At 41.5% G+C, this 20,018-nt stretch overlaps 4 protein-coding genes across 4 annotated transcripts; all 4 read right to left on the minus strand.

The window, feature by feature from the left end:
- Positions 1-94: 94 nt before the first annotated feature.
- Positions 95-4,631, minus strand: LOC311501837 (peptidyl-prolyl cis-trans isomerase FKBP14-like). The gene is made up of 4 exons (XM_084563878.1): positions 4,110-4,631; positions 2,085-2,236; positions 1,479-1,606; positions 95-937 (listed from the first exon to the last, which is right to left on the minus strand). Exons 1-4 carry the CDS (start codon positions 4,490-4,492, stop codon positions 779-781), a joined length of 822 nt encoding a protein of 273 aa, XP_084420004.1. The 5' UTR covers positions 4,493-4,631; the 3' UTR covers positions 95-778.
- A 401-nt stretch (positions 4,632-5,032) lies between these two features.
- Positions 5,033-12,086, minus strand: LOC311501836 (uncharacterized protein). The gene is made up of 18 exons (XM_084563877.1): positions 11,650-12,086; positions 11,018-11,132; positions 10,769-10,878; positions 10,553-10,672; positions 10,256-10,300; positions 10,103-10,129; positions 9,056-9,127; positions 8,830-8,892; positions 8,710-8,736; positions 8,571-8,615; positions 8,186-8,221; positions 8,027-8,107; positions 7,590-7,686; positions 7,342-7,481; positions 7,118-7,237; positions 6,810-6,939; positions 6,207-6,309; positions 5,033-5,408 (listed from the first exon to the last, which is right to left on the minus strand). Exons 2-18 carry the CDS (start codon positions 11,112-11,114, stop codon positions 5,339-5,341), a joined length of 1,383 nt encoding a protein of 460 aa, XP_084420003.1. The 5' UTR covers positions 11,115-11,132; positions 11,650-12,086; the 3' UTR covers positions 5,033-5,338.
- A 296-nt stretch (positions 12,087-12,382) lies between these two features.
- LOC311501868 (cytochrome c-a-like) lies at positions 12,383-15,074 on the minus strand. The gene is made up of 3 exons (XM_084563913.1): positions 14,931-15,074; positions 14,434-14,611; positions 12,383-13,258 (listed from the first exon to the last, which is right to left on the minus strand). The coding sequence occupies exons 2-3, from the start codon at positions 14,600-14,602 to the stop codon at positions 13,113-13,115; spliced, it is 315 nt and encodes a 104-aa protein (XP_084420039.1). The 5' UTR covers positions 14,603-14,611; positions 14,931-15,074; the 3' UTR covers positions 12,383-13,112.
- A 2,458-nt stretch (positions 15,075-17,532) lies between these two features.
- Positions 17,533-19,075, minus strand: npvf (neuropeptide VF precursor; the record flags this gene model as incomplete). Its single annotated transcript, XM_084562633.1, has 2 exons — positions 18,450-19,075; positions 17,533-17,913 (listed from the first exon to the last, which is right to left on the minus strand). Exons 1-2 carry the CDS (start codon positions 18,609-18,611, stop codon positions 17,533-17,535), a joined length of 543 nt encoding a protein of 180 aa, XP_084418759.1. The 5' UTR covers positions 18,612-19,075.
- Positions 19,076-20,018: the final 943 nt, after the last annotated feature.

A 20,018-nucleotide genomic window follows, 5' to 3' on the forward strand; every position in this document is an offset into this window, starting at 1 on the left:
ATTTCCTCTATGTATTAACAACCAACACTAACACCTGAGAATACAGTGCCACCTGCTGGTTCAATGTGTGCCCACCAAATAAAAGCAAAGTATCCTTGTTTAAAACGTTGTTGCTTTATTGATCACATTGATTTTAAAATATTTACACATAACAAACATATATAACACATCTGCCTCAAAAGTTCCAGTCATTTGCTTCTTTAGTTTAGTCTCGTGTGTGCTTACATGAGGGAAGTCACCCCAAAGCAAAAGAAACAGGATGGTTGAGATTCTAGTCTTTCCAAGTTTAAGACTCAGGCAATATATCAAAACTACGGAAGGGCATTGCTGCCAAAAAAGTGGACGTATTACAATATGCTAAAGATCTGTTCTTTCCAAATATCCGCTCAGTTCCAGTTGCCATTGTCTGAAGTATAGGAGGTAAACTTAAATAAACTCTATGGCACAAAACTCTCTCCAACGACTAGCATTTAGGCAGTGTAATTACTGAGCAACATAGACACACACAGACAAGTATAAAGGTTCCCTGCAATGTAGACAACAAAACAGGCTATTTGTAGAAGTATAAAACAAGACTAAAGTGAAAGATCGCTGTCATTTCCACAAACTCATCAGCACCTGCCACACACAGTTTCACATACATGATGGGTTGAAGTGGCACACACCACACAAACTAATGCATCTATAAAGCTGAAATACTTTCAGACAACCTGAGAGAGTCTTTGCATCAAACTCTGCACCAAAGTATTTCCACCGCACACCAAGAGTGAGTGGGACTTTACAGTTCATCATGTTTGTAAGTGAACTCTCTGGAGGATATGAAGCCGTCCTTGTTCTCATCCTCTTTGGCAAAGATGTCCTCCACCATGTTCTCGTGTAGGGTGTCGTTGGGAGGGTAGCCGTGACGCTCAAACTCCTTCCTCAGATATTCTTTCACCTGGCAGACACACACAAAACAGGATAATTAAATGACTGAGAGGGACTGACCGGGAAAACCCTGAAAAAATACAAATATGATTACTTAAATAAATAAAAACTCAATAAAACGAATACAATTTGTACTGATTGATAAAGCTGTTTTCCTTTTTATACAGGAAAAGGATAGATAAGATTAGATTTTCTAGACGATATTTGTTACCAAATGTGACATGGCAATGAACGACTGCAAAGATAATCAAAACATTAACAGAAGATATTCCCCTATCAAAGGGGGGATGATAAATGTTTGAAACATGTTCCTAACTAAAGACTACTGCACTTATTGATCTGCTTGAATCTTTGGCCACATAAAATGTTTGGTTGCTGAGAGACAAAAGATAAGTTTTCATCAACAATATTGTCACATTTGTAGGATACTAAATAGTTTTGCCTCGTAAGGTTTCAACTAGTTTGAACCTATTTGGAAAATCTTAGAAGGGAACTGGAAGCAACAGATAACTAACTTATTTAACCAAAGTAGTTGGTGATTAACCCTTCACCTCATGCTTGGAGAGCCTCCAGTCATCATTGAGATCCATTTCCTGGAAGGACTCATGTGACCTAGGTCCATTTCTGATCTCAAGCACCTCGATGACGAAGGTCAGAGTGCTTTCAGGTGGGATTTTACCTGGCAGCACAATACACAGGGAAACAGAACAAGGAGTCAGGTAAAACTGCTTCAGCTGGTTCAACACAAACACAAATGTCTTAAAGATGGAAAACATTCAGTAATTGTTAATGACAGGAAAACTCTGAATGCACTGTTAGTCCCATCCAGTCATTCAGGTTTTTGTTGTCATGGCAATGGTTAGGTAGGAACAGAAGAGACAGTTGTTATTGGTTAGAGCGGTTTGTGCTTACCAGAAAAGGCACAGTACTGTTCACATGCTCCATGTTGACAAAAAGTGGACTAATGCTACTGAATGAAACCTTCATTCAGTGAGGGAGTCCTGGGACGCCACTCAAAACAAGACAGACAACTACAATACACAAACATGCACAATAATGTTACACATTTTGAAGACACAAAACACTTTTCTGAAGGCTATATTAAAGACCAGCAACATGCAGTGAAGCTTTCCCGGCTACAAGCGAAGCTACATTACCCTTTCCTTCCTTCCCATAGGCCAAAGCAGGAGGTATGACCAGTTTCCTCTTTTCTCCAGAGCACATGTCCTGCAGACCTTTATCCCAGCCTTTGATCACTTCTTTGATGCCCAGTGTGAACCATACTGGCTGCTTGTCTCCCTCATTTCGACTGATGGAAAAACACAGATGAAGAGTTAGTCAAGTTTTACAGGTTGTGGAAGGGTAGGCTGTGAGGGGGTCCTGCAGATTTCAGAGACCATAACAGGTATTAAAAGGGGAGTTTGCAATTCTCTGCTGCACAAACTTTCACCCCAATGTCAAACCTAAAACTTTTTAAAATATTTGGGCTATTATATGCATTTGTAAAGTAAAGTAAAGTGCTTTATTTTGTCATTATACAATGTACAATGAAATTACATGGTCGGATGGAGGATTACTCCTGAGCCGCTGCGACCGAGTGCGTCGCCACTGTGGGCCAACCTGACCCGGTGCCTAGCACCCATGTTTTGTTTTGTTTTTTTTGATGATGGGAGGAAACCGGAACGCCTGGAGGAAACCCAAGCAAACCTGAGAATCGAACCGAGGACGTTCTTGCTGTGAGGCACCAGCGCTAACCACTGTCCCACTGTGCCACCCAGTGTGAGTCTGCTACCTGTATTGTGCACTTAAACAATCAAGAAAAACTGTTTAAATCAGTGATTTTTAAACTGGGTGTGGCACAGTGGCGAGGTGGATAGCACTGATGCCTCACAGCGAGAAGGTCCCGAATTCGAATCCATGGGCCGACTGGGCCTTTCTGTGTGGAGTTTGCATGTTCTCCCTGTGTCTGCGTGGGTTCTCACCGGGTACTCCGGCTTCCTCCCACCGTCCAAAGACATGCTCATTAGGTAATTGGTGATTCTAAATTGTGCATGTGAGTGTGAATGGTTGTCTGTCTCTCTATGTTGGCCCTGCGATAGACTGGTGACCTGTCCAGGGTGTACCCCCGCCTCTCGCCCGATGACAACTGGGATAGGTTCCAGTAGACCCTGTGACCCTTAATAGGAGCAAGCAGTTACAGAAGATGAATGAATGAATGAATTAATTTTTAAACTGGGGAGCGACTAGAGCCACTGCAGTGGGGGGCACATATGATATGAAATTAATTAATTAATTAATTAATTTACATAACGAAAAAGATACATAAGAGTTTGTTAATGCTATCATGCAGACTTTAATTTTACAAAAATGTAACTTTGAACTTTTTTCACAAGTTGCTTCCCCTATCATTCTTAATAATTACAAAAAAATAAAAGTGAGTCGGGGTGCATGAATCTTTTTAAACTTCTACAGGGAAAAGTTGGTGTTCCACTTATGTAATCTATTAACAAGGCTGAACTTGATAATTAGAACTAGATCAACTAAAAACATATTTTTTTGGACACGTGTTACCTTTCTTTTATACATCCATATATCAATGATTCTTCCAGTTTCCATATTCACATTCTTTTTGTTTCACTTCTTAGTCAAATTTACATTTTCTGAATAACGGGAAAAACCTAAAGTCACTCCATAAAAGCAAGAAGGAAGAGATGAGAAAATGTATTTTTGAAATTGGGGTGAACTAGCGCTTTAAGAGGTGTCACGTGACCCTGAAAAAGTAGCCAATGAGAATAGCGCGAGCACAGGTACGAAAATGAGTAGTGACGGTTTTTATGGGACATTACATGTTGAGAATTTTCCAAATTTGCAAATTAAGTTTTGAAGACGCTGACAGCAACGTGGCTCCCACAACTATACACCCTTTTACCGCAGATATTTTGACTTGTCAACGAGGAATAGCACAGGTGAGGCAACTCTTGTTAACTATGGCTCAGCTTTATTCACCTAAATATAATGCAGTTATTTTAAATTTCAAGAAACTAAACATGCGGCCTACTTTCTCTGCCATGACAAACCAAAATGTGAAACTCCAGTAGAAGCAGAAGATGTAAACTCATGTTTAGCTTCGTTGAAAGTCGCCTTACTGGCATCATTAGCCCCGTGTTACTCCTGAAACATACCTGGAGTGAAACATGGTCCCATTCTCCAAGTACCCATCATGGTGCACCAGCAGAATGTCTCCATACTTGGACTTTCGGTGACAGAGGAAAGGTCTGTACAGAACTTCTATCTTCACCTCAGCCTCGGGCAGCTTCCCCCCGCTAGCGGACAGCAGCAGGGAAGAGGACAGCCAGCTCAGCACAGCCAGCAGCATGCTGACACTCGTCTTTCCGGAGCAACAACAGGATAAACAGAAGTTTTTTAACAAATGTGCAGAAGCTGCAGCAGCAGTTGGTCCTCTACGTGGCAGCGACGTTTCATCATGAAGTTGTTGCAGGAAGCTTTCTTCTGATTGGCTGCTTTTCATCGAAAGCCCCGCCCTCAAGGACTCACCCTTTAGCATCAACTCAGTGAAGGCTTTAAAGTGTGGACCTAATCTTTATTGATGTACGGAGTATTTTATTTTTATTATACAAGTTTACAGTCATGCATGCTGATTATCAACTAATCACATGTTACTGGATTCAGTTTGGAGTCGTTTAGATGTACCTTCATGCTGCTGCAATAATCAAAGCTACTCTTTTTTCACTATTGTTGCAACAATAAAATCTCCTTCTGCTGGATTCATTCACTTCTAGAGGCCACACTTTGGCTTGTACATTTACAGCGCTGCCTAAAGCTGTCTGATGTTCACTGGAACACGTTTACATGCAATATCACAGCATTGCACTTCATAAATATATGTGTCGTTATACATTGCACAGGAATTAACACATTTACACGCCCTGATTTGCATATAGTACCTATAATATTACTGCCTTTTGAAAAGGCTTTTTTTCTTTCTTTCATATTAAAAATGACTTTAGAACGTAGCTTATTTCTGAATTAACAGTCAGTATGTCATACACATTGTAACTATTGTACATGATACAATCATTAAAACGTTAAAATGTTTTCCACCGTCTGTCCATCAGTCCATAACAGTGCTTCATCCAATGGTGTGACAGCAGCAAGGAGCTGCTCTCTGAGGCCAATTCAAGATTAAACCTTAACAGGGACAGTCGATTTCAAGCTGACTCCCAACACTTTCCATGGCTCAGATCAGCAGAAGAACGTCCTTTTATCACACCCTCTCAGTCAGTTATTAATGAGGGGTGAGACTTCAGTCGAAAACTGAAGTTTAGTCCCCGTGATCAGAAAGAGGAACTGCAAAGATCCACTGTAGCCATCTTTTCTTGAACTTCTGAATTCAGGTGAAGTACTTGCAGCCAGTGGAATCGATGAGGCAAGAGTCAGTGCACCTGAGATGCCCAAAGGATCTACAAGAGACAAGACGTGGAAAATGATAATTGACAAATGCATGTGGCTTTCTCACCAACAGTTATAAAGGTTGTAAACATGTTTTGCTCTAACAGTGGGTATAAAACATTATACCCAAATAATCTAATCTAATGAATAGTTTACTGCACTTTACTGCAGAAATGAAGATGCTCACAACATGGTATGTAAAACGGTTTTGGCTTTCCCCACTCATGACAACTGTACAGCTGGAGAATTTTTCTTAATGTTTTCATTTTATTTAAATTGAGGCTTAAAGATATGGATAAATAAGCTGTTGCTACTTTAGTTACAGTGGTGGCAGTCACAGGTAGCTAGCGGTCTGCCTGGAGCCAACACACAGAATTTCCTGTTTATTCTCCTTCTTGTGCTTAGTTGATAGCTACATATTTACACTGAAGAGATAAGGGTTTTACCAAGATTGTTGTTGAAAGACCCCTTTGAAGAAACATTTAATCATTTCTGGAAATATTCAAATTTGGCATACACGAGTGAGGTACTGATCTCGGAAAAAAGTGAATGTGCATATTTTGCAAAACTGAAAGTATAAAGCATGGAGAGTGAAGCGATTTATGCTTCCATGCAGCAACTGCTGCCAAAATAATGCACCACACTCTATGGTGCATTATTATGTCTTATATACATTATTTATTAGTTATTTATTTATTCAACTGACCTTCACAATCACCAGATGCAAGTCATAGGTGCACCTAAATGACTAGTCACTATATACTGTATACTGAACGTATATTTGCTCTGAGAGCTCTCAGTGAACATACCCAGGAAGATAGGACTTGCAGGTCTGATAACCAAAGTCCTTTCCATCACACTCCTCCATGCCTTCATGTCGGTAGCCGTCTCCACAGTAGGCCCACTTACAGTCTGGAGTAACGAAGAGGAGGAGATGAGGAGAGCGTTGTGGCAGAGGCAGGAGAGAGCAAGGAAGGGAACAGAGGGAGAGAAGACGTTACGAATTTATTTGGCACTGCAGTCCGTTTCAGTGATGCCAATACAGCATTTTCCTGTTAAATTAATTGAACAGAGGCAGAGAGTGGTGAGAGGATGGCAGGGTGGAATTAATGGAAGATCAAGGAAAGGTCTCCACAGTGCTTACTGCTTTTATCCTGTGCCATGTGGGAACAGACACCGTGCTGTTTTTTATTTTGCTCTGCAGGGCATTTAATAAGCAGCTGGGTGTGGCAACAGAGTTGTGTGCAGTAAACAGGCATTCTATTTTGTAGTTGAGACTAGTCCTGTTTTAACAATAGTGCTTCCATAATCAGAGTCACTGACTTCCTGATTGTATTTTTTGTATTTTTTTGCCCTACATTGCAGGCCATTTCTGCATGTGTGCAAATGAGCAACAGAAGGATGTAACTCACTTAGACAGGCATCGGTGACAATCTGGTTTCCATCATCGCACTCCTCCCCGTGCTGGGCCTGCACCTTCCCATCGCCGCATACGCCAACCCTATCGGGGACTTTCTCTGTAGACTGGAACGGCTGGAAGGGCTAGAAGAACATAAGCTGACTTAACATTTCAAGTGCTGAGAAATCTTATGTGGCGGTTTGCAGGAAATATGACTTCTCGGCAAGGCTTGGGCTTTATTAGGTGATGAGGTAAAAGTTTTACAGAGTGTACAAGACAGTTATCTGTTGTAACCCAGACTAAGCTTTTAAATGCCATTACCTGAATGGGCTTCCATCCATCTTTATCCTTAAAGTACAGTATCCTCTGATCCTTCCTGAAAGCTATTGCATTGTCTTGATGTAGATTGTCCATCTCCTCTTCACTGTTCACCACAAATATCTATACAAAAATACAACAAAACAAAAGCAGAAAGGATTAACTCTGTGATAACACAAATTTAGTTTGCTTATTTAAGGATTGTATGTGAAAGATTACAGTCTTACTGCAGAGACTTTGTTGGTGCCACGCCGTTGTGTGTAGCTTCCAAATGGGGCATTATTTGCTCCAGGAATGGTGTCACAGTCACAGCGACCTGGTGGACCTGGAAGACCCTTCTCCCCCTTCTCCCCTACCAGATAGAGACCTGCAAGAAATACAAAGTGTATGTCATTAAAGTTGGAGAACACACAAGGTCAATACAAAACAATATAGTAAACTGAGAATCATTTTTGATGGGTGTGAGTTACTGTACCAGAGGCAGGAGGTCCAGGTGGCCCAGGGTGGCCGTTAGGACCTTGGGGTCCCGGAGGGCCCATTAGTCCAGGGGTTCCAGTTTGACCCTTTGTGCCCTGTGTAAATCAGATAATATCTCTGTGTCAGAAATACACACAGACAGGCACTCTGAAGGTGACCTACATGTCACTACCACTTGTGCATTGGTATGATCTAGTGTAGTCCATGGGAAATGTGTTTATGTGTGTATATATTTAAATGTTTAGAATGACTCACACCCAGTGAGTCTAAACATAGAGCTGTAAGTAAAGCGTTGCCCTCACCAGTGTTAAGTAAAGCTGCCAGGACTCAGGATTCATATACATACATACATACATGTGTTCACCTATTAAGTATTATACTTAATAGGTAACCAAAGCACTTGTGTATTATTCTTCCTTCTCCTCTTTCATCCACCTGTTTGCCTCTCTTCCCAGGGCGTCCAGTCGGTCCTCTCTTTCCTGGCACTCCTGGCTCTCCCTTTGGTCCCTGCTCACCCTTGAAGAGGAGCAAAGATAAGGAAACATTAGATTAAATACAGTTTTTGAGTGTCTTCACCCTTTTAATTACTCTTACCTTCTGCCCCAGCATCCCAGGCAAACCAATGGAACCCTAGGCAGACACGAAATGGGAGCTTTGCGTGAGAAAAGTCCTTATCACATGCACAGCAGGGACAAATGAAACGTATAATGTCAATTTAATCTAGCTCTGAAATAGACATGCTGTTAAAGCGTCTCAAATTCACAGGCAGTTCCGCCATAAACCACTTTGGGCTTTAAACAATATTTGAAGAAGCTGTTTTAGGGGATTTTACAGCCTGATCAAGTTATTAGATCCATTAAGACACAGCATGAGTTGACGTGCTCATTGTCGTAGCAAAGCAAACATCATCTGAATCTAGTTACGCAACATTTCCAAAATGATTTCAGGACTTGCAGTAAAAGAAATAATTCTGTCGAACCTTGTCGCCTTTTGGTCCTGCTGATCCATGATCACCACGACTGCCCTTTTTGGAAAATAAAGGGAACGTGTAAGAAATATAGAAGATATTATCGTTTTTCAGTAACAAAAGTTACTATGGAATGTGACCCTGAACTTACCTTATCTCCTTTGTAACCAGGTAAACCCTGAAAAGATAGACAAGAAGTTTTAGAGCAGAATGAAATTTTATGATTCCAACATGTAGTCTTAATGATCGTGTACTCCAAGATGTGACTAACCTTTGTTCCTGGTGGCCCTCTCAGTCCCGGTAAACCCATGAGTCCTGGATCCCCTTTCTCGCCCTTATGAAAATATGCAAATATATAACTGTCTGCATCATTTATATATTTATGAAATGCCATGTAAATGTATGTAAAATACTTCCTTAATGCACCACACTACACCAGGTTCGCACTGTATTCAAACATGTGTCTGAACTTGGAGGGAAAAACCCAGGATACTTACTTTGGGTCCCTCCGGACCCGGCCATCCTGGAAGCCCTTGTTTCCCTGGAAGACCTGGAGCTCCAGTACGGCCCTAGAGATGCACAAACGAAATTACTGAAACACTTTCAGTTTCCTCTTCATCAGTGAAGCTGGCGTTAGTGACATGGAGCTGAAAAAAATGAATGATTTTGCGACGGACTCGAATTTATCAGGTCTTCTTCTCTAAGAAGTGTTTATGTTGTTCTTACATTCTGCGTGCATGGCTAATTAGCTCCCAGAAACAAAGAAGCAACTCAGACGGACCTCTTATGCTTTTATCTACTCAGACTTGAGGGGAAATCCTGGGAGCAAAGCTTTAAAAGTGCTGCTTAGTGTTGCTAATTAGTGGACAGGAATAAAGCCTTAATCAATATCGCTCCACTGCCAGTTCCCTCCGAGCAGAAGAGCCTGATATGTTACACTGCGGGCGTTGCATCTTAGTGACACCTGGACAATCATTGCAGAGCCTGTTGCCATGCTAGCAGCGCGCTCTCATTTAGCTGCCTGTCATTAAGACCGCAGCCTGTGGAGACACCGTGGACCTGCCATGTGTGTGTGTGTGGAGTGATTTATCACGGAGAGCAAAAGCACTTAGAGAGATTAAAGTGCAGAAGTGGAGTGCTGAAGAGGCTGGATCAGCAGGACTGGAGTCCAGTACGATGGCTAATGGAGCCAGGCCAAGGCAAGGAGAAAGGAGACGAAGAAGGAGCAGAGGAGAAGAAAAAAAAAAAGGGGGGAGATGACAGAGAGGTGAAGAGCGGGAGAATGACGGGAGGCATCCGGAGATGTGATCAAGGTTTGCTACTTGGTTACAGTGACTACAGAGGCTAATGTAGCGCGACCCATTTAGCAGCTGCAGAGGATATTCTGAGCACATCAATAGACAAATCACATCACTGAGATTGAGGATGCATCGAGGGGACGGGATGGGGAGAAATCCAGATCCCATTATTTCAAGGGCATGCGAGACGGAGCAGAGAGAGATGAGCGAGGCAACGAGACATGCGGGAGAGGCGGAGCGGCTCACCTTTGACCCCGGACGTCCAATTTCTCCCTGGAAAAGGACAAATGAAGCGAAGGGAGATGCGGCGCTCATTAGAGCAGGGAGGAACGCAAGGACACACACAAATGCATCTACAGAAAACTGTATTAGAGGCATAACTCACAAAAAACCACACACCTTCTCCCCCTTTGGTCCTCTTATGCCAGGCAATCCACCGTGACCCTGAAAAATGGCACCACATTTATATACAGCTCACATATCCCGTATCAACCACATTTGTAAAGAGATCAATGCTAAACAGGTCTTTTGGTTTTATTTCCACGCTTGTTTCACAACATTTCAATCTGCTATCTTAAAATAGCTCCATCAGCCTGCTTCCACTATCTGATAGATGCACTATGATTTAATCTGACTGAAGAGCTAATGTGTGGTTAACAGTATTTTGTTGTATTCTGTTTTGAAACGAGGCCTTACCTCTGGGCCTGGAGGACCTGGAGGTCCTGGGGGTCCAGGTGAACATCCCGGTGTCACAGGCTTTTGTTTTTCCGGCACCTGTCCTCCAGAAACACTCGGTTCTAATATGCTGATGGCGTCCTTCAATCGATCAATCAAACACAAAGACAGAGAAAACAAGCTTTCATACAAATGTGCGTAGAGGAGGGTTACTATGCAATCAGGTGTGAGACCTACAGGGTTGCCCCGCTTCCAAAGCCGAGGCGGAGGAGGGAACAGAGGTGGCGGAGGAGGTGACATGAGACAACAGGGGTCAAACCTCATCGGCTCATCCAGAAACCTGAGGGCTGAGAGGAAAACGGAGAGGACTGTCATGAAGAACTGCAGCAGTGAAAGACGTGCGACATGTTTTCCTTACGTTATGACTCTTAAGTCGTGCAATCACTCTTCAACACAGGCTCGCACACACATGGCTGGACATCTTACCCGAGTGGGCTGAGAGGATGCTGTCCATGTAAGAGTGCCGGGACAATGCCGGACACAGAAGAATGTGAATAAAGACTGCACTCTTCACCACGTCCATGCCGCTGGTCTACTTTCCCTAAAACACAAAACACAAACCTGTCTCACACACACACTCTATTTCTGTTTCCTGAGCTCAGTGCAGTCTCTGGCAGCTGTCACTTTTCCTCATCCCCTCTTGAGGGTGTCACTGTTTCATCACTTCGGTCCACCAAAGCCCCTCTCTCTCTCCTTAGAGCCTAATAAACTTGTTGCAGCTCCTCACTGCAGCAGATGCAGCCACCGCTGTAATTCCAGCCGTGCACCCACCCCCTCTGTGCCAGAATTAGACCAAGTGGAGGCCACTCACTGACAGAAGTCATGTCAACAATAGTAAGGCTCATTCACACAAACATTTTTAGTACACTCCCTCATTTGATGTGGCCATGCAGGTTAATGATGGTAGCTGCATGGATTGTGATCTCCATCACAATCCGCATCTTCTTTGACTCCCACTCCTTCTTCATATATCTATTACGTCTGTCCCAATATTCCAGCTTTAAACTGAAGCAGTGCCATCTACATCCATGGCTTTGAATGCACAGGATCCCCCTTACCTTCCACTTGAAATTGTGCCGCACTTGCAGACACGCTGTCTGGCGCTCCTCTCGCCTAAATGAAATGCGCAGTGTGCAGTCCCGGAGACCGTGGCTCCTCTGACATGTGGCGTACCTTAGCCAATCTGGAAGGTTAATAAATCTGATGCACTTATCGACCCGCTCCTTTCCCTCCGCCGGTCAATAACAACACAATTGTAAAGGGAGGACCTTGTTCTCTAAATGTCCACTAGAGGCCACTGAGTGGAGGCAACACAGCGGCGGCCGCTCAGTCCCAGAGGCGCATTAACAGTAGCGTGATTTGGATCGACTTCAGGACAGATAGCTGGATAACTGGGGATGGTATGACACTCTCAGTCTGCGTGCTTTTACTGATCTGGCACATTTTGTATCCACAGCTGCTCTCATCGTCTCTTCAGTAGAGCAATGGCGCCCTCTACTGGATATTGACATGAATGAAAATGTGAATTTCATGAACATCTTACAGGTTACATTTGTCTGAGAATAAAAGGTGATAAAAAAATATATATATATATGTATGTATTTAATATGTATAAATGTGGATTAAAATTCACTACATTTCTGATGCATTCCATCATATAGTTTGCTAATTACAGTAATGTGTACATTCAAAGATCAAGTGTATTAAATAAATGTATCATTTCAAAGTGGAAGGAAACAATGACATTTTAGTGGAAATAATCAACCACAGAAATATTTTACAAAATGGGTATTTTATTTATTGACATATTCTCTCAGCTCATGTTTCGAGCTTGTGTAAGACAGCATTGCATAAAACAGTAATTCAGTATAAAGAATATTTAATTCATATCTAATACTATGAACTGTAAATGTGATTTTAACCATAAAGTTTACTGCAAATGGCAAATCTATTTGACCTTGCTGTCCTTGTACCAATCAGAAATGAATTTAGAAATATGTTAAAACACTCACATTTTAAAGTGCAACCATATATCATTTAAAGTCTATAACACCCAGTGGCTTAAAAAGGGTAAGGTCCGTAAAACTAAAACAGATCTAACACTATGTCTACCCATTTTGAGGCATGTAAACAGGAAAGACTTGACAAGTAGTAAATAATAGAAAAATAAAGTTAAACACAAACAGTAAAAGAGTCAAATGCATAGTTTCTGTGCAAGCGACAGTTAAAGTTCAACGATAAAATCCCAAAGAACAGTTTCCTCTTCAAGAAGCTTTGACTGAGGAGCGCCTGGAAAATCCACAAAATGCAGGAAGGCTGACTCATACGATGATTAAAAACAGGCTTCTCCACCATAGACTTACCTCCACATGACACAGTGTGGTGGCTATGTTGTGATGTAACAAAATGCAGTGATTTACATTTCAAAAAACTATTGTTAACTGTATTGTTTTAGCCCATAAATACACAGTGTAATGTTATTGTCCACAAATGCATGTGTGTGTTCTGTGTTATCCTTATTTTAGGAGGTGGCATCCTTTATGTAGGATATAAGATCATGTCTTTCTTTTTTCTTTTTGATCCCGCTGAATATCATCTTGGTACCGGGAATGTACTTCTTTGGATTCTGAAGGTAGACGTCAAGAGTATCTTCACCCCATATGATGCCTTAAAGGAAGCAAAACACATGTAAGTAACACATTTTTCATGAATAACATCTTACATGTCTTGTGCAACATATAGGAAGTCTCATGCAATGTCATGCAGCGGATGACGGTCGTAAGATTTTATTGCCTCCTTTCAGAGCAGAGTGGAAAACTCCAGTCCTGCCTGTTTAGACCTGTTGCTCTTACTGTCATGTATAGAAAAGATAATCTCCTCATCACCACTGGAAAAACACAGGCTCACATATCCAAACAGATGAACAGTCCTCTTATGACCTCTCAGTACAAAAGAAATGACAGCCACGGTTCAGTTCACCGCATGGGATTAACACCCAAAACAATACTGAAACGTCAAAGGATACAGAGTGTGTCCTCTGAGAACTGTTGGCTCTGACTGAATTTCTCACATAAGAAATGATACTGATTTTTGCATCAGTACTTTCCAATAAGATCAACTATAATTAACTAAGGTTCAGTAGCTCGGGCACACCTAAACCACTCCTCTTTTTACTTTTCAAGCTTACTCATACCCGGTGCCAGCACTGTTTCCTTCCATTCTGTTGACCCCATCCTTCCATTTCCTCGTCCTCTGCCACCAACCCTGACTACTCCAGTTAGACAGCCCCTACCTTACATCTCTCCTTCACTCCCATTATTAATATCATGAATTATCAATGTTGTGGCAAGGACCTTGCCAGTGAAACAACAAGTAGGTATTTTTAGTCAGCTATCCCAGGCTGAACATCTGGTCTGGTGCACAGCTTTGTACATAAAAATAAAGAATCAGGCATCGAGCTCCTATGGGGCAATGCAGTATTTTTCCTCTTCACACTTCTTTTAACACTGCTCCAGAACAGGCTGGCCATAAACTTTAAACTTTAAGAAAACAAGAACTCAGAGTGGCTTAACTGGCTTAACACTAAACAGCTTAAGGTCCTAAAGCAGCTTCGTCTTAACTTCAACTCCAAATCAGGAGAATCCATACATTATATTAATTCACATATACCTTGTTTACAGATCAATTTGATCAGTGGTTTTTTCTTCATTTGCCAGTTACTTTAGTCACATCTTGTAGTTTGCTACAGGCAGGCATGGACAGCAGTCTACCGGTCAGTCTATCAATAAATATATGATTTCTCTCCAGCTTGTTCGACGGTTCTGCACAGCAGTGATCCATACCTTTATCGATGTTGGCCTGTGTGTAGTTGTAGCCCGGCGCCTGCCCTGTCTTCCTCCCAAACAGCCCCCACAGGTTGGGTCCCACCTTGTGGCGTCCCCCCTCTTCCACTGAGTGACACTGGGAACACTTCTGGACAAACACCTTCTTCCCTTTTGCAATGTCTCCCATGATCAGCAGCTGGCAGGAGACAAACGGTACACAGTCACAAACACACAGTACGAAACCAGTGACATCATAGTGTGGAAGTGAGTGAAAAAATACCAGTACACAAAGTGTTATACAAAGTGAAGCACACTGCGCATGAGCAGTTCAGAGCCACCCTCTCACTGTTATGAAAACATGTTAATATGAGAAAAAAAAGATGAACTAATTTTATAAAATCACGCTCAAAATGGAACCCTAGCTCGTTTTTGTTCAGGAGTCTTGACAAAAATAGATCGATATAACCTATAAAGCAGTGACCCAACACAACAACAGCGTAAGACGCAAATCTCACCGTCAGGCGTGACTGCGTGTAGTTCAGGTGCCTCCAGGCGGAAGTTCTCTGCGCTTCTCAGAGTCTGACTTCTCCGATGGCTGTTGTTGTTTGTTGTCAAGAAGTTTCTGTCCGTTTCTACAAATACCGGATACAAATGCGAAGGATCTCACATTTTTGAAGGGAGTGGCCTATTCTCGTTGGATAAGTTCTAGAGTTGACACCCATTTCCAGACGAAGGCAGGTGAGTGTTGTCCGTCTAGTCTGGGCGGTGTCCGGGCAAGTTAAGGTGTCATTTTTACTTTTGAAGGACATAAATAGAGCATTAAGTATGAACAGAAGAAAAAAAGCTGTTCTAATTTATGTCGTGTGCTCCTTTGGGGCAAATAATAATTAAAATAACAATAAAATAATAAGTATAAACCAACAAATAAAACTAGATAAATAAACACATATATACATATAAGGATACACAGAAATATAAAATTATTTTTATTTATTTATTTATTTATTTGATAGGGATAGTGCACATTAATGAACATCTATTTAGACGACAATAGACTTAAATATGCCGGATTATAGCAATAATGCTAATTTGCATCCGCAGTCCCTAGGCAGGTATCACAAAAACAGGATAGGACAATAGATCACAATAAGAGCACATCACAAGACAGTACATTACTAAGAAGATAAAAGTCAGTGGTTACAAGACTGGTTTGCTTTCAACCACTGCTTGAGGTAAGTTTTGAAGTTTTGTAACGTGGGACACTCCCTTATGGAGAGTGGAAGACTGTTCCAGATCTTACTGGCCTTTACAGAAAGAGCATTTTGTCCAAAGGCTGTTTTTCTGTGTGGGACCTCACAGTCCCCTCTTGAGGAGGCCCTGGTCCTGAGACCGCTGTGAGCCCCTTCTTTAAGATAGTCAGACATGGGAGGTGGGACTAATCCATTTAACACCTTGTACATCAAACAAGTAAAATTTTTAAATTTTTAAATTCATTTGTCATTCTCCATAGTATTCGTGTGTGTGAGAGACAGAAACTGTCTTGAAGTCAAAATGTCTGACTTAAAACAGTGACCACAGCAGACTTTTTGACTTAATACTTTAATATCTACTGTAAATAATTGTTTCACTTTAGAGTTGTAAACCACGTCACTGCAACCACCCAGAAGTGACACACGTAACAGCAATGCAACCATTAGTAGTAGGATCAAATTCTTTTCCTGCCATGACATGTGTCTGCTGCGGAGAAGAACTGAAATATTTCAGTTATTTTGTAAGTAGGGCACTGACTCAGCAACTGTATACACCATATACAAGTGAGAAAATGTGTGACAGTTGAGAACATAAAAGGTATCGCCAGTGACGGTCAGTCCCACATGAAATGAGCATTTTGAGAAACATTTTTATGATCTGTGTCCTGTCCGAGTTGTCTTTTTTATTGAGCAGGGTGAGATGCATTTGTCACACTGTAATGTACCATTATATTTCCATAACACAACCAGTGTTTTCCAACAGTGTTCCTCTCCTCTTGTTACCTATTAGAAACCTTGGCTGGGAGCAAAAATGCTAGTTTGTGGTTTTCTGTTAACCAGATGAGGTCCCTGTGATGGACCCCTGTGCCGTTTCACAGGACACTGGCAAGTTTGCACATCTGCCACTAGATGAAAGTTACAAAGGCTGAGGACAGTGTGTTCTTCATTCAGCAAATATTTAAGGCTGTTTCTTATGTCATTTGAATAGTTACGAAAATGATGTCATGCTAGTTTTGTAACTCAACAACTGAGAAATCAGTTGAGACTTTGGCTCCCCCTGGTGGTAAATTACTGTAATGAATGAATGGCCCAATGATATAATAATAATAATAATAATAATAATAATAATTAATTCATTCATTCATTCATTCATCTTCTGTAACTGCTTGTCCTGTGACAAGGTCGCCAGTGTATCGCCTGATGACAGCTGGGATAGGCTCCAGCCCCCCTGCAACTCTTCACAGGACAAGCGGTTACAGAAGATGAATGAATGAATAATAATAATGAATAAATTGGATTTTAAACAAATAAAAAAAATAATTTAAAAAAATTATGTAGGTGTTTGGAACAGTCGAAGCATTTTGCTTTTGAATGCATGCTGGAATTGAAGGTGTTTATTTCTTATTACATCAATCAGAACAAGAAGATGCTTTTCTCATAAAAGACACAATCATGATCTTTGTGTGATTCCCTCATCAGTACCCCCAAGGTAGATTCTGGGGTTTGACTGATCTTCTGCAAAATAAACACAATCCATTCGTTTGAAACCTTTATACCATTACAATAGTATAACTTAAATTAATTAATAATAATTTAATAATTTAAATGATCAGACACTGTAACTTTTTAAATATTTAACTTTAAACATTTGCTTTTACAGTGAAAAAACACTAAATGTTGATATTTACATTATACTGTGACTGCATTGTAGGCCTATATAGAATCTTCATTCTTTAAAGTTTTCTTCTTCTTCTTCTGAGCTGGTTGCAAAGTCAAAATCTTCAGCCCTGGAAAAAGAAATTACATAGTTTTTATTAATCTAAACAAAGCTCCCAGACAAATGTATATAGGTTTAATGTAGAGTACCCTACCAGTGTAGCCCAGTTTTCAATAACTGTTCACTGGCCAGAGTCCTAAGAAGGCTCCAGTAAGGACTACTTCTGCCAAATCTCTGAGGCAGCACCGGGTTCGCTGCCTCTCGGACTTCGGGGCACTCAGCACACATTCGAATCACCTCCCAGGACCTTCCAAACCTCTGAGGCATGTTGGGGGTCGAGTTCGGTGCCCTTTCGTCACCAGGATCACTCTCCCTCCCAAAGCGCATGGGCATGTTGGCGTGCATGTGGAGAGGTTTGGCGGTGGGCGGGTAGAGCTTGATAATGGTCGGGAGGCTGAACTTGTTGGTAGGGGGCGTAACGTGTATGTTGAAGTTCTCGAGATCTAAACTCCTGTGGATTTCGCTTTTCATCTGGAAAGAGAAGTTCGGATCAGTAGATCAGGCCACTTTCTGAGTTAAGTTTTCGCAAGACAAATGCCAAACAGTTGCTGGTTCAGTCTTCACAGATGAGATGATTTGTTGCTGTTCTTTGTCCTATATTGACAGTAAACTAAATAATTAAACATTATAGACAAAACAAGAAATATACTGTGTAATCTTCACTAGTTTTGCACTATGTTTAGTTGTTTTTTGCATTTATAAACTAGGAATTTGAAATACAAGACACGAGTGACACAAGGCTGCAGTCAACTATTTAGGTTGTCTATAAAATAATTAAAGAAATTGTGAAAATAGCAATTTGAATTTCCCCAAACCAGCAATTTGGGGTAAAGACTTTTGAGAGTTTGACTAATAAATCTGATGAGTCAAACACTTTTAAACAGCAGGAGTTGAAGATCGACATTTTAACCTGAAAAAATATCTATTATCCAAACATTATTTTTCTACTGATGCACCTGTCAGTTAATGTTTCAGCTCTTATCAATGAATACCTGGTGATCGCTTACCTGCTGGCGCGGCTGTTTCCTCACAGTGTGTCTGCCGTCGTTGCTGCTCAGTAAAGTTCTATCGCTGCGGATCGATTTCCCAAACACCTGGAGGTCCGACGCTGCTGCCCCTCCAAGAGCCCCCAGCATCAGGAGCGCTAACAGTATCACTGTCTTCAGCATGTTAAGAACTATGTTTGACAGTTTCTCTCGGGCCAGAGTTGAGCCACGTTACCTACTGACCACACTGCCCCCTATTATTAAAGAACCCTGAAGCCATACGTCAGCAGTGGCGTGTCATAACACACATACATGCCATACAACCTGTCTCATCCACGTGAATCTTCATCCTCATTTAAATTGAGCGAATTCCCGACTCGTTTACTAATCACCCAGCTCTGAAGAATATATTTGAAAAGGTATGTCTGTCCTAATTGGGCTGCTGAATGGACCCGAGATCACAGGAAAACTAAACTAAAAACATGTGTTGAATGGAAACACTGAATGACACCATTCCTGTTCAACATATGTGAGATACAGAATTTGTATTGTCTAATTCTACAGAGGTTTGTATTTTCTAATTATATTCAGGTACTCAATTAGGAACAGATCTAGAGCAAAAGGATGTTTTGATGAACTGAAAACACAACAAGCAGCAACAAAAGCCCTGAATGCATCACAGGTTGGCATTTTCTGTGAATGAATGACTGCCAGTTAGTTAAATAGCGTCCTGTTTCCTTTGAATGTATTAATAAAATAATAATAAATCTGTTCATTTTAGGAATGGTAGTGCTGGTAAATACATTGTCTGTAATCACAGTTATATTTGTACAAATTCTGGTTTTCTTCTTGCAGCTGCAGTTTGACACTGTCTTAGTTTTTAAAAATCCTTTTAAATATATTTTGAGCCTCGCAGCACGTAGGTTCCGGGTTCAAATCCTTGGGGCCTTTCTGTGTGGAGTTTGCATGTTCTCCCTGTGTCTGCGTGGGTTCTTTCCAGGTACTCCGGCTTCCTCCCACTCTACAAAGACATGCTCATTAGGTTCATTGGTGATTCTAAATTGGCCGTAGGTTTGAGTGTGAATGATTGTCTGTCTCTCTGTGTTAGCCCTGTGATAGACTGGTTATGTTTAATAGTGAAAGTAAGGGCATTTCCACACGTACAATGTGAAGGGAACTCAACGGATTGGGACTGAACAGCTGTGTAGACTAAAGAAAACCTCTCATCAGTGAGACTAACCGGAAAGAAAGGCTTCTATTTGCTAGGGAGCATAGAGATTGGACTCTGGAGCAATGGAAGAAGGTCATGTGGTCTGATGAGTCCAGATTTACCCTGTTCCAGAGTGATGGGGGCATCAGGGTAAGAAGAGAGGCAGATGAAGTGATGCACCCATCATGCCTAGTGCCTATTGTACAAGCCTGTGGGGGCAGTGCTATGATCTGGGGTTGCTGAAGTTGGTCAGGTCTAGGTTCAGCAACATTATATGCCCAAAGAATGAGGTCAGCTGACTACCTGAATATACTGAATGACCAGGTTATTCCATCAATGGATTTTTTTCTTCCCTGATGGCACGGGCATATTCCAAGATG

Source organism: Chelon labrosus (assembly GCF_963514085.1).
Source record: "Chelon labrosus genome assembly, chromosome: 16".
In the NCBI taxonomy this organism is placed as follows: Eukaryota; Metazoa; Chordata; class Actinopteri; order Mugiliformes; family Mugilidae; genus Chelon; species Chelon labrosus.